This window comes from Belonocnema kinseyi, chromosome 6, assembly GCF_010883055.1.
Source record: "Belonocnema kinseyi isolate 2016_QV_RU_SX_M_011 chromosome 6, B_treatae_v1, whole genome shotgun sequence".
Lineage (NCBI taxonomy): Eukaryota > Metazoa > Arthropoda > Insecta > Hymenoptera > Cynipidae > Belonocnema > Belonocnema kinseyi.
Genome location: NC_046662.1, coordinates 20,575,244 through 20,589,485, shown reverse-complemented (window position 1 = coordinate 20,589,485; position 14,242 = coordinate 20,575,244). Strand labels below are relative to the sequence as shown.

The 14,242-nt window shown below is 25.3% G+C and overlaps 2 protein-coding genes across 7 annotated transcripts in view; one reads left to right on the top strand and one right to left on the bottom strand.

Annotated features, from left to right (window-relative positions):
- LOC117174264 (nuclear factor related to kappa-B-binding protein) overlaps positions 1-4,845 on the top strand; it is a 44,028-nt gene extending 39,183 nt beyond the window's left edge. For both annotated transcript variants that reach the window (XM_033363180.1, XM_033363179.1), the window contains exon 15: positions 3,729-4,845. In XM_033363180.1, coding sequence (XP_033219071.1) covers positions 3,729-4,175 — 447 coding nt within the window. In that variant the 3' untranslated portion in view covers positions 4,176-4,845. The remainder of the gene's footprint in view (positions 1-3,728) is intronic.
- Positions 4,846-7,600: 2,755 nt separating this feature from the next.
- LOC117174566 (inositol-trisphosphate 3-kinase B) overlaps positions 7,601-14,242 on the bottom strand; it is a 157,529-nt gene continuing 150,887 nt past the window's right edge. For all 5 annotated transcript variants that reach the window (XM_033363787.1, XM_033363788.1, XM_033363789.1 and 2 more), the window contains 2 exons: positions 10,268-10,480; positions 7,601-8,335 (listed from right to left, as the gene is read on the bottom strand). In XM_033363787.1, the coding sequence (XP_033219678.1) occupies positions 8,006-8,335; positions 10,268-10,480 (543 nt within the window). In that variant the 3' untranslated portion in view covers positions 7,601-8,005. The remainder of the gene's footprint in view (positions 8,336-10,267; positions 10,481-14,242) is intronic.

Genomic DNA, 14,242 nt, shown 5'->3' with positions numbered 1-14,242 from the left:
TTAAGAATCAAATTTTCAAAGTTGGGTCTTTAAAATTCAGAAGAATTGGAATTGTATTCTTTATAAATTTGAATAATTTAAATTGAAAGCGATTAAAATTTAACAATTTAATATTAAAAACTAAATTAAATCTTTCAAAGGCAAAGCTTCTGAAATTCTATAATAGGGTTGTTTCCAAAGTCAGATATCATTTTTCCAATAAATGGATCTTATAGCATATCAAATTCTAAGTTTAAAAACATCCATAAAATATTTTGCACAGACTGGTTACTATTTTTAATTTAATGTTGAAATATGAATTTTCTATCGCGATGTCAAATATCTTTTTCTGTGCAGATGTTTTACTTTGTTTATGTGCACATCGAAAATAGAAGTCGCAAAATATTGTTTAAAAAACATTTTAAACAAAAACTTTGGTATAAAGAATTCATTTAAAAAGTACTTAAATGTAGTCATGTTTACGGAACAATTCGTAAATATCACGAAGTAGAATAAGGAGACCCCACTGCCGCCGTTGGAAAATTTGGACGCATAGATGAATTTAAAAAATTAGACAATCTTATTACAAAAGTTTAAAAATTGTATAATTTCTATTTTAAAGCTTACAAAATGAGTCAATTTTATTTTAAAATTAAAGAATCACGAATTTCAATTATTTAAGGTTATAAGAAAATTTGACAAGTTCATAACGTTAAAAATAAAATGTATAAAATTCGATTATTATAATTCAATGAAATTAAAACTGTATTATTTCTAATTAAAGACGTTCCAAATTGAAAAATTTTAGATTCTAATTTTGTTTTAATGAACAGTTTTATTTTAAAGTAGTTGAAATTGTATCATTTAATTCTAATTCAAAGCGTTTAAAATTGAACAATATTATTTTGAATTAAAGAATCTCGAATCTGAATAATTTAATATTAAAATTTCGAAAATAAAACAAGTTAAAAACGTTACTATTTTCAGATTAGAATATTAAAAATTCGCAACAACTTTCTTCTGAAGATTATCCTTTTACTTATAAATTTTATCATTTGGTTGAAAATGTTATAATTTTCTTAACAATTTTTTAAAAGTTTTGTTTTGTTTAATTTATCTGTTTTCATAGAAATTTAATCTTTCTTGAATAATAATGCAACTTTTCGGTTGAAAATTTAACTCTTTTTTTCGAAAGCTCGTCTGTTTGATTTTCAAATTCACCTGCTTCAGGAGAAATGACATCTTTTTTGATAAAAATGCAACTGTTTGGTTGAAACTTCAACAAGAAATATTTTCTGGGTGAAAGTTCAACCATCTTTTTAAAATTCGTTTTAATTTTTATTCAATTAAAAATGCATCTTTTTCGAAGAAAAATGTGAGATTTTTCGGATAAAAATGCAACTGTTTGGTTAAAAACTAAATTTTTTTGTTAAAGTCATACTTTTTGGTTGAAAATTCTACTATTTTCTTGAAAATTTCACTATTTCGTCGAAAATGTACTTTTTTTTGAAAATTTATATTTTGGTTTAAAAAAATGTACTAAAATATTTTCTGGATGAAAGTTCTAGTCATAAACAAATTTGACATTCTTATTACACATTCATCTATTTTAGTACAAAATTTAATATTTTTTGGAAAGAAATGCAACTATTTGGTAGAGAATTCAACTATTTTGTTTAAAATTCATCCTTTTAGGTTGAAAAAATTCGTCTTTCTGGATTGAAAATTCAATTTTTTTTGTAGAAACTTTTTTTTGTAAAAAAATGCCATTTTTTATCTTGTAGAGGGAACTGGAATCTTTTTTTTATGAAAACACAACTTTCTTGGAATTAAACATTCATCCTTTTAGAGCTTATTATTCGTCTTTTTGGATTGAAAATTCAATTTTTTTCGTCGAGAAATATTTCTTGTTTAAAAATTCATATTTTACTCGCGAAAACTCGACTGAAATCTTTTTCAACAGAACATTCAACGGTTTGAAAGATTTGGTTGAATCACTTTATTAATAAATCACTTTCTTGTTAAAGATTTATATTTTAAATTGAAAATTCATCTCTTTGGTTGAAAGTTGAATTATTTTGTTGAAAATTAATCTTTTTTTAGTTGAAAATTTAACTACTTAGGTCAATGTTAAACTACATTGTGAGCCATTTAGCTTCTTAATTGAAGGCTTATGTCTGATTGGAAATTTAACTGTTTAGTGGAAAATACGTTTTTTTGTTTAAAATTAATCTCTTAACAGAAAATGTAACTTTTCAATTTTTTTTAAGATTAATATGGAAAATTAATTTTTTTGCTGAAAAGTTATATTGTTTATTTGGAAATTTAGTTTTTTTAAAGAAAATTTTGTCTTTTGGCTTAAAGGTTCAATTATGAAAATTAAACTTTTATTTATTTTTCCACTAAAAAATCTTTATTTGTTATAAATTCGTCTTTTTGTTTTTAAAATTCTTTGTATAACTATGATACTTTTTCGTTGGGAATTTGTCTTTTTAGGTTGAATATTCAACTATTATGTAAAAAATTTAATTATTTTGTTAAAAATTCCAGTATTTTGTTCAAAGCCATCTTTTACGGTAGAAGACATTTTTTTGTTTGAACTCAATTTAAAAATTTGAACATTTTAAATTTGTATATGGAATACTGTTGTATTCCGTTTATATAATATGCTATATTAAAAATAGAACAATATTAAAATGCTGGTGTTCGAATATTAAAGATTTGAAATGAAAAATTAGTCAAGGAAAAATCAGAGAATTTTGAGAATGTTCTCGGTTTCGCATTTCTCCGCAAGAGGCGCTACGAGCGATGCAAACTAACTAAATCCGAATTCACGCGTCCAGGTTTTCCGCGAGTGGGGTCTCCTCATACTGCTTCATGGTCCCGGTTTAGGCACCGAATAAAATCGCTAATAAAGCTATGAATTTTATTCTTAAAGATATTAAAAATGTGCAAAAACATTACTTTTTCTTTTAGCGTAGGAAATTTCAATAGTACAATGCTGTAAAAATTCTGCGGAAAGTTTTGAAATAAAAAATTGGCAAATTTTGTAGCAGTTCATTCACACATTTTGAGGAATATTTTTGATTATTTTTCACTAAATGTATAACTTGTCAGGACAAAAATAAATAAAAAAACTTCAAAAATAATAGAACATTTTTACTTTTGTAATTTATATTGGAATATAAAAGATACTCAACGATATTTATTATTTTCTCAGTATTGGACATTGTTTTTACGTTGTCCCAGTTATGGTCGATTTACCTTATACACAGTGTTTATAGCGTATTTGTCTTTTACTTCTTGATTTTATTCTATGAAATTATTATTTGTTTAAATGTTTATTATTATCAGATTATTAAATTTAAGCAAAAACAGTAAATATATGGATCAATAAACGTTAAAAAATCATAATTTCACATATTTAAAAAAAATTTTTTTTAATTTATAAAAAAGTGTTCTAACGATTATTTAAATTTAATATAAATTTTGCTCAAATATCTCCAAGAAACGATAGAAACAATAAAATTTACAGTACCCGAAAATTTGATTAAAATCTTATTCTTGAAGACCGTGTGTTGGATTCATGAGACCATTCTGCACAATATCCATTTTAAAAAATTGCGAGGACCTATTTCCGCGTACCAAACGGTTCCTGGCTCCTCGGACTACAAGAAAAAAAATGAACCGTCCTAGTTTGAAGTCTCTAATCCTCTCTAATTTGTAATCATATTTATAACTTTGTTTAGGTTGTGTCGCAAGCTCAAACCTCGTCTGTGCCACCAAAAATAATTGTGAGCACTCACCAGCAACAACAACAAACAGGAGGCCAACAACAAACAGTCCGAATGGTGACTGCTCAACTCGCTGGAAAACCCATTGTGCTTGCCAGTGGTAGCAAAGGTGTAGGAGTCAGTGGAAGTGGAGGTGTGATTTTAGGAAAACAGCAATCTCAACAGGCTCAATCCTCGCAGCAACAACCCATTATTTTACCAAGTCAGTTGTTAAATATAAAAACTTTACACGGTTTAAAAGTGATTCCGACGGCCGCTGGTCTCAAAACGGGCGCTGCAGTCTATGCTCGAGTCCTGGCGCCCACTACGATGTCCTCGACGCAGACCACCACCAACCAGCAGCAACAACAACAATCGGCTCAAAATCAACAACCTTCGAGGGGTAATTCTTACACGCCTTGAGAAGAACTTTAAACATTTGTGCAGTCTTATTTATTCGTTTCGGCGATCGACAACTCGATTCCCCGACTGAAATTGTACATTTGGAGAATAAATCGATGAATGCGAGTGAGTGGATCTAAAGTGGGGTTTTGAAATAGACAAAAAAGTAATAAAAAAAAAGGAAATTTGATTTTGGAAAAGAGATTTTTGAATAGCAAGTAGCAAATTTGAATTGGAAATTCAAATTTTCGGTAAAGAATGACATACCTTTTCAAAATTTCGACTTTCCAAAACGTTTCCTTTGAATTGTTCCGACGATCTTGGTTTAACTATCGGACGTCATTCTTTCTCGTTGTATGTAGTCTTTCACAGAGAAAAAAAAACAGCAAAAAACGGCAGTTTTTTTCCGACGCGAACGCAAATTGTGAGATAGCTTTTACGCTCTAGTTTCGTAGTACAATTAGAATTTAAAAAAAGGAGTGTCTCGTGCGAAATAAGATCAACATGTGTGGTAATTAGAATGTATGTTTTTAATACGCGATGATGGTCAGAGAGTGAATATGAAGTGTGGAAACGGTGACGTAATTTACAGATGTATGATTATAGAGTTGATTACAAAACACAAAGATCTTGTATCGAAACTTATTTCACAGTGTTATTTGCAATATAAATAAAAACTTACGTTACGGCAGATATTAAATTAAATTAACTATAAACATTACAGTCTAGCACTCTTTACCTTCTATAGGGTGTCTAGTCACCTGGAAAACCTGGAATTGTCAGGGCATTTCTTTATATCTCAAAAAACCCTGGAAATGTCCGATTTTTTTCGAGAACATGCATGCATTTTTGTGTTTAAATTTTAAATGTAAAATTAAATAATAATATTTTCTCAATTTTTAAAAGTAGCTTTATATTACTGGATTGAACTATTTTTTTGGAAATTATTTTTTTTATGTTGTGTAAACTAATTTTTTTAACTAAACGTTCAACACTTGTTAAAAATACTTTTTTTGTGAAAATTTAAATATTTTGTTGAACTTTTTTTTTTAATGAAAGTATTCTATATCCAATCAAATATTTCATCATTTTAGTTGAAAGTTTCTCGCTTTCTTTGAAAATTATTTATTCTAGCTGAAAATTTAATTAGTCCAGTTGAATATTCCATAATTTTAGTTGGAAATCATTTTTTAAACTGAAAATTTAGCTTATTTTTACTTAAAAAATGATGTCCTATTTTTTTGATTTGATCTTTTTGGTTTAAAACTCAATTATTCAAGTAGAAGATTCATAATTTTCATTGGAATTTTTTCACTATTTCTTCGAAAATTCCTGTATTTTGTTGAAAATGGTTTTTTTTTCTTTTTTTTTGTAAAAAATTAATCTTATTTGTTAAAAATGAATGTTTTTCAATTAAAAAATTACTTAACCCAGTTGAATATTATACGACTTTAGTCGTGACTGAAAAATCTTTCTAAATTAAAAATTCAACCTTGTTAAAAATTCGTCATTTTTAACGAAAATTTAACTATTTTGTTGAAAATTCGTTTTTCTTTTTAAACTGAATATTTAACTATTCCATATTGGTATTTCATAATTTTAGTTAAAAATGCATCTAATTGATTTAACATTAATTTTTTTAACTGACAATATTCCTTTTCAATTTTTGGCTGAAAATTTATCTTTTTTAATTCAAAATGCATGTATTTTTTTTATTTATCTTTTTGGTAGAAAATTAAATTTTTTTGCACTACAAACTTAATTAGTCTAGTTAAATATTCCATAATTTTAGTTGGAAATGATTGTTTAAACTGAAAATTTAACTATTTAATTTTTGGTTAATATTTATCTTTTCTCAAAATTCATGTGTTTTGGTGAAAATTCCCCTTCTCTGACTGGAATTAAACCTTTTTTTTAACACAGCTTTTTGGTTTAAAATCCAATTATTCCAGTATAAGATTCATAATTTGAGTTGAAACTTTTTCACTCCTTCAATGAAAATTCATGTATTTTGAGGAGAATTGGTATTTTTGGTAAAAAAAATTAAATTTGTTACATTTTTTTCAACTAAACAATTGTTTAACCCAGTTGCATATTCCACCACTCTAGTAAAAAATGAACCTGTTTCGTTAAATTTTTAATTTGCAAAATTAGTTTTAACAACAAAAACAAAAAAAGCGAATTTTCAACAAAATAATTCAATTTTTTCTAAACGAAATTTGTAAGCAAAAAGGACGAATTCTGAACAAAATACATGGTCTATCAACGAAATAAAATTCAACTATTTCCGTTAAATATTCAAATTTGAGTTGAAAATGTATCACTTTACGGGAAAATTGAACTATTGCGTTAGAAATTCGATTTTTTTGGTTGACAATTAATTTTTTTAAATTAAAAACTGAACTTCAATTTTTGGTTTAAAGTTGACCTTATTGAATTGAAAATTTAACTATTTTATGGACAATTTACCTTTTATTAGTTGAAAAATGAACGGTTTCAATAAAAATTCATGTATTTAATTAAAAATTTGCCTTTTTTCGTAAAAAGTTAATATTCTGTTGAAAATTCATCTTTTTTAGCTGAAAATTAATTTATTCTGTTGAAATTTCATCTTTTTCGTTAAAAAAGTGACTTTCAGAATTGAAAAAAAATAGTTCTTTCATTTTACATGTGAATAGAACTATTTTGACACATTTATATTTTTGCACGAACTGAAAAAGAATATTATTTTTAATATACTCGCGAAATTATATACATATCCCTGAATAAGAAAATTCCCGACATTTTATAATATTATCGAATTTTTAAATTCCCGACAGAAAATTGCCGAATTATGAAATATATGAACTAGAAAAATTTCGATTTATAAAAAACCAAAAATAAACAATTAAAATAATTGTTTTTAATGCATATTGTTTATTTATTAAAAACACAATAATAAACTACTGTTATCGATGATTTTTTGTAATGTTTCAAAGTTTAAAAAATTTATTGTTTGAATTTAAAATAACAATGATTGTATACAAATTATATAAAAAAAATAAATTTGAAAACATGCGCCTCGAACGTAAAGGAAAATTTCTCCCTACGTTTTCGTAAAATACTATGCACATTTTCAAAGGAAATTTTTCAACTAGAGAAATATTTTTTTCTTCAATTATTGTTATTTTTAATTCAAAAAATAGTTTCTAAAAACTTTGAACAATGAAAAGGAAATTTTCATTGATAAAAATATTTTATTATAGTATTTTAATTAATTAAATAGTATTTAGTAAAAAAAACAATTTTTTCAATTATTTAAATTCGGGAATTTTCAAATTTGATAATCTTATAAACTGTCAATTATTTTATTATTCGGGAATTTTTCAGTTCGGTAATATTATAAACAGTTTGGAAATATTATTTTTCGGGATTTTTCAGTCGCCCCACGAATTACTACTAGATTATTAAAAAAAAAAAAAATATATATATATATATATATCTAGAAAAAAAAACTGGAATTGCCAGGAATTTTTTTTTCAGGATTTGAGTAGACACCCTGCTTTTAATACACAGTTGTGGATTTCTTGGCAGCAAAAAGCCACCGCGTCTTTGGTCTGTTTCTCGTTGTGATTGACAAATTACGAAAAATGTTCTTTCCTGAAATACTTTCTCGCAGTGTTTATCACCTACGTCATTACTTTGTACGTCCACTTTTTACGTAGATTGTCGTCAACCATACTGAATTCTTTGAATTCGTAATCAAATTAGAGAAAGTCATTTATACTAATTTCGGTATCGAAGATCTGGATTGGTCCACTGTTCCCCCCAATCGGTGAGGTTCTCTGGCAGTTTCTTTTTTTTTAAGTAAATTACGTCTCGGAGTTTCGGATGTCTTCGAAAATGTCTATGAGATTGTTGACACCAATTAAATAGCCGTCCTCGTGATTGCCAACTTGCCACTCGGCGTCGTGGCAAATTTGAGGCAAGTGCTGCGGCAAGGGCAGCGTTTTCGCAAAATCAATCATCCAAACTCCAGCGTTCCGCGAGTCGTGGACGAATAAAAGACTCGAGCCGACAACTTCATGAGAAGCGAAGAACGACGAAGCTTTTAAAGTTGCTCGAATCGCTTTCAAGCGTTGGAGGTACTTTGGAACTGCGTGAGGATAGCCGTCGACGAATCGCTTTAGCGCCTCGCTTACCTGGAAAAATATTGAGTACTTCTATATTCTTTATTTGTACAATTTCCGGACAAGTTTTTTCATTTTTCCGGTCAACTAAAAGTAACATTTATTTATTTATATACATTTTTGTTTTGATTTATTTTTTGATTTGCCGCCCAACGAAAACATTTATTTTGATTCTTGACGTTTATTCTAAAGATCCTTTAACAAAACAGAGCAAAATATTGCAAAACAAATTAATTTTGAAACAAATACTTAAATTTTTTCACTAAGAAATATCAACTTTAATCAGAAAAATGGAATAGTTAAGCTTTTAGTTGAAAAAATTAATTTGCAACAAAAAATACGGACTTTCAAAAAAAAGAGTTCAATTTTCAATCTAACTGCTGAATTTTCAATTATAAACAAAAAAATTAATTTTCACTAAAAACGATCAATTATCAACCAACACTTGAATAATTAAATTTTAACTTAAAAAAAATAATATACAACAAAACAAATGAATTTTCAACTAAAACTATGGAATATTCAATTCAAATTTAAAAAATTACTCTTTCAAAATCAAGGAATTTCATACTAAAAAAGACCATTTTTCAAACAAAAATTAAATAATTAAATTATCAGTGAAAAAATGAATTTTAAATCAATTATATGAATTTTCAAATAAATGATGGAATATTCTTAAAAAATCTACAAAATAGTTAAATTTTCGGTATAAAAATCCTTTTCATGCAAAGAAAAAACAAGTTTTCAATCAACTAGCTCATATTTGAACCAAAGAAATTAATTTTTAATTAAAATGGTGAATCTTCAAGCAATAAAATTAATTTTTAACAATTGTTTAAATTTCAACCAAACAATTTTATTTCCAACCTAAAATATGAATTTTCAACTAAAATGATAAATATTTAACTGAAATACTTGAATTTTTAACAGAAAACAATAATTTTCAAACAAGAAGATTAACTTGAAAAGAAAAGGATAATTTTCTAAAAAAAAATTGATTCTTGAAACAAATACGTGGATTTTCAACGAAATAGTTGAATTTTCAATTAAAAAAAGACAAAAATTTCCATCCAAATTGTTGAATTTTGAACTAGAAAAAGTAACTAAAAATGGAGCAGTTACATTTTCAATTAAAGAAAATAATTTTCTACCATACAGATTAACTTTTAACTAAAATGATGAATCTTCAATTTGAAGAGTTGAACTTTATGCCAAAAAGATGAATTTTCATTCATAAAGATTAATTTTACACAAAAAGGACGAATTTTCCACAAAATACATAAATTTTTAAATAAATAGTTAAATTTTTAAATAAAAAATATCAACTTTCGACCAAATTTTCAACCAAAAATAGAGTAGTTAAGTTTTCTGTTAAAAATCTCATTCTTAACCAGGAAAAAAATTAATTTTTTAGCAAAGTAGTTACATTTTTTTACTGGAATAGTTAAATTTCTAGTTACAAAAAAAATTATTTTCAATAAACGAAAAATGTAACAAAATTTTCTATTATAATTCAGAATTTTTTTTAAGTACTACTTCTTTATCTAAAATTTGGAAGAGGGAACTTTCAAATTGTGACGGATTTTGACTTGGAAGCGTGACTTTTTTAAGTTCCTTTCTTCTGAATCCGAATGATAATTCTTTTAAAAAATTCCCTGTTCCATGTGAAATTATATTGCTTTACGAAAACTCCATGTCCTATGATAAAAATGATATTTATTTTCTCAAATTTCCTGTTCCAAGTGAGGATAATTATTTTCTAAATAGACCAAAATTATCGAAATAATGAAGACTTAAATTTTATAGAGATCAGGAGAAAAATCCCGATTTTTATTTAAATTCCCGGTCATTTCCCTGTTTCCCGGTTAAGTCGCCACTCTGAATCTCTAATCAATTTCATATTTCATCGTCTAATCTAAAGTGTTAATTAAAAAATTTGTATACCTGCTCTCGAGTTCTTGTCGTTTTGAAGTCTTTTGAAGAACCACCATGCGCTAATTTGATGCCTTCGACTCGAAAACCAAGAGTCGCTGTACTGGAAATTGTTTCTCGCCAAACCATGTATCGGGGTTTTGTGACTCCTTGAACTCTACGTTCTTCGGCACTTGGGGCGGAAGGATCGATTTGTACCATTTTTTCGTACATGTCCTTACGCAACTGAAAAAATTCAATTGAAAAAAATATATATTGTAGGTACATACTGAATTTATACAACTATAATTGAATTTTCAATCAAAATTCTACTAAAATTTTAATATAAAATACATCAATTTTCAACAACAACAAAATTGCAATCAAAAATGGGATAGTAAAAGTTTTTTTAATTAAAAAATATTGTAACTTTTCAACCAAAAAGATAAAAAATTTCAAAAAACAAAATTAGTTTGCTACTAAAAAATACGATTTATGAACAAAATAGTTAATTCTCCAACTAAAATTATGAGTAACCAAGCAAAAAAAAAAAATAAATGAAATTTCAATCAATTATTTAAACTTTCAACCAACTATAATTGAATTTTGAGAAAAAATCAACAATAATTTTGAAATAAGAAAATTGAATTGTCACTAAAAAAGACGATTTATAAACAAAATAGTTCATTCTTCAACGTAAAAAATTTTTCAACTAAAATTGTGAATTTTCAAGCCAAAAAATGAATTTCTAATAAATTGTTTCAACAACCAAATTTTAACTAAAAATAGAACAGTAACATTTTTTTTTGTTAAAAAAAAAAGATTTCAAAAAATAACTGACTTTTCAAGAAATTTTTTTTTCAAATACGAAAATTCATGTGCCATTAAGAAAGTCGAATTATCAACAAAAAAGTTAATTCTTCAACGAAACTTTTCAAGTTTCATAAAAGTATAATTGAATTTTCAATCAAAATTCGATTAAAACTTTAATCTAAAATACATCAATTTTCAAAAACAACAAAATTGCAATCAACAATGGAACAGTAAAATTTTCTTAATAAAAAAAAAAAGAACAAAAAGGTTAACTTTTCAACCAAAAAGATAAAAGCTTTCAAATAAGAAAATTAATTTGCTACTGAAAAAGTCGAATTATCAACAAAATAGTTAATTCTTCAACAAAAGAGATTTTTCAACGAAAATTATGAATCCTCAAGCAAAAAAAAATTAATTTTTAATCAATTATTTAAACTTTCAACCAACTATAATTGAATTTTCAAAAGTGGAAAAAATGAATTTTCAAACAAGAAGATTAATTTTCTACAAGAATTTTCTCCTAAAATACATCATTTTTCAACAACAATAAACTTTGAACCAAAAATGCAATAGTGACATTTTTTTATTGAGAAAAAAAGATTGTTCAAAATCTACAAAAATTTTCAAATAAGAAAATTAATTTGTCACTAAAAAAAGTCATACTATCAACAAAATAGTTCACTCTTCAACAAAAGAGATTTTTCAACTAAAATTTTCTTCATAAATACATAATTTTTCAACAATAAAATTTCAGCCAAAAATCGAATAGTAACATTTAAAAAAATATTTAAAAAAGTTAACTATTCAATCAAAAAAATCAATTTTCCGATACGAAAATTAATCTGTCACTAAAATGAATGGTGTTATAAATGTGTTATAAATAAAATAGTTAATTCTGCAACGAAAGAGATTTTTCAACTAAAATTATGAATTTTCAAGTCAACGAAAAATTAATTTTTAATTAATTGTTTCAACTTCGAACCAACTATAATTGAATTTTTAAAACAAAAAAAAAAATGAATTTTAAAACAAGCAGATTAATATTCTACTAGAATTTCCTTCTAAAATAACATCATTTTTCAACAACAAAATTTTAACCAAAAACTTTTCAAGAAATTTTTTTTTCGAATACGAAAATTCATTTACCATTAAAAAAGTCGAATTATCAACAAAATAGTTCATTTTTCAACAAAAGAGATTTTTCAACTAAAATTATGAATCTTCAAGCAAAAAAAAAAATTTTTTAATCAATTATTTCAACACTCAAACAAGAATAGTTGAATAAAAAAAAGAATGTTCAAACAAGAAGATTAATTTTCTATTCGAATTTTCTTTTGAAATACATAAATTTTTAACCGCAACAAAATTTCAACCAGAAAGGACATAGTAACATTTTTTCACATTAAAAAAAGAGATTTAAAAAAAAATACTTAACTTTTCAACCAAAAATATAGATTTTTAAATAAGAAAATTAATTCGCTACTAAAAGACAAATTATGAAAAGAATAGTTCATTCTTCAACGAAAGAGGATTTTCAACTAAAATTATGAATCTTCAAGCAAAAAGAACATAGTAAAATTTTTTTCACATTAAAAAAGAGATTTAAAAAAAAATACTTAACTTTTCAACCAAAAATATAGATTTTTAAATTAGAAAATTAATTCGCTACTAAAAGACAAATTATGAAAAGAATAGTTCATTCTTCAACGAAAGAGGATTTTCAACTAAAATTATGAATCTTCAAGCAAAAAGGAAATAGTAACATTTTTTTACATTAAAAAAAGAGATTAAAAAAATACTTAACTTTTCAACCAAAAATAGAAATTTTTAAATAAGAAAATTAATTTTCTACTAAAAATAAATATAAATGTTTAATAAGTTTTTTTAACATTCAACCAAGCAGAGATGAATTTTCGACCAAGAAAATTAATTTACTACTAAAAAAAGATGAATTTTCAACCAAAATAGTTTAATTTTTGACTGAAAAAGATGAATTTTCAACCAAAAGTGAAATAAATAAATTTTCAGTTAAAAGTATTCATTTTGAAACAAACGATAAATCTTATAATAAAACAAAAAAATGCGACTAAAGTAGTTTATACTTTTAAACAATTATAGTTGAACTTTCAACCCAGAGGATTCCTTTTCTACCAAAGAACAAAATAAAACTTTTCAATCGAAAATGTAGTTAAATTTTCAGTTAAAAAATTAATATTTAACCAAAAAGACGAATTTTCAACTAAATAGTTGAATCTTCATCGAAAATAGATTAATGTTCTACTAAGAAAGATGAATTTTCAACCGAAAAGTTAACTTATAATAAACAAATTCTACCAAGCAATTGCATTTACAACCAAATAGCCAATCTTTTAAACAAAAGAGACAATTTTTCAAGAAAATATTTGAACTTTTGACCAAATAGTTGAATTTTGAATAAATTGTACGTTTTCCACCAAATAGTTGAATTTTAAACCAAAAAGTACAGTTTTTTAGAAGGCAGTTCAATTTTGAAGAACAAAGTTTATTTTAAGTGAAGAAAGATTATTTTTTAACCAGAAAAAAATAGTTCTACTGAAAAGGATGGATTTGCAACCGAAAAAGAATTTTCATGGCAGAAGTTAATTTTCTACGAAAAAATATCAATTTAAAAAAAAATCAACTTTCAATCAATTTATTTTAAATAAAGAAAGATTAATCTTGAACCACAAAAAATGTCTGACCCAACAGGACAAATTTTATATTCAAAATGACAATTGTAAATAAAACAGTTGAATTTTCGATAAAAAACGATGTCTTTTTAACCAAATTGTTGACATTTTATGGCAGAAGTTAATTTTCAACTAAGAAAGATAAATTTAAAAAAGACATTCACAACCAAATGATCGAATTTTCGAACAAAAATGATTAAACTACAACCAAAAATTATTGTATTTTCAGCCAAATACTGAAATTTGTAATCGAAGACGACGAAATTTCTATCCAAAAGATACGAATGTACAACTTGAATGTCTTGAATTTTCGAAAAAAATATGACTCTTAACAAAATAGTTAAATTTTCAACGAAATAATAGGTTTTTAACCAAAAAAGATAAACTCTGAATAATAGGAGACTTTTTAACTAAAAAGAATAAAGTTTCAACCAATATTAGTTTGTTTTTCTTATGAGGTTTTATGCAATTTTCATTTGATCAAAAA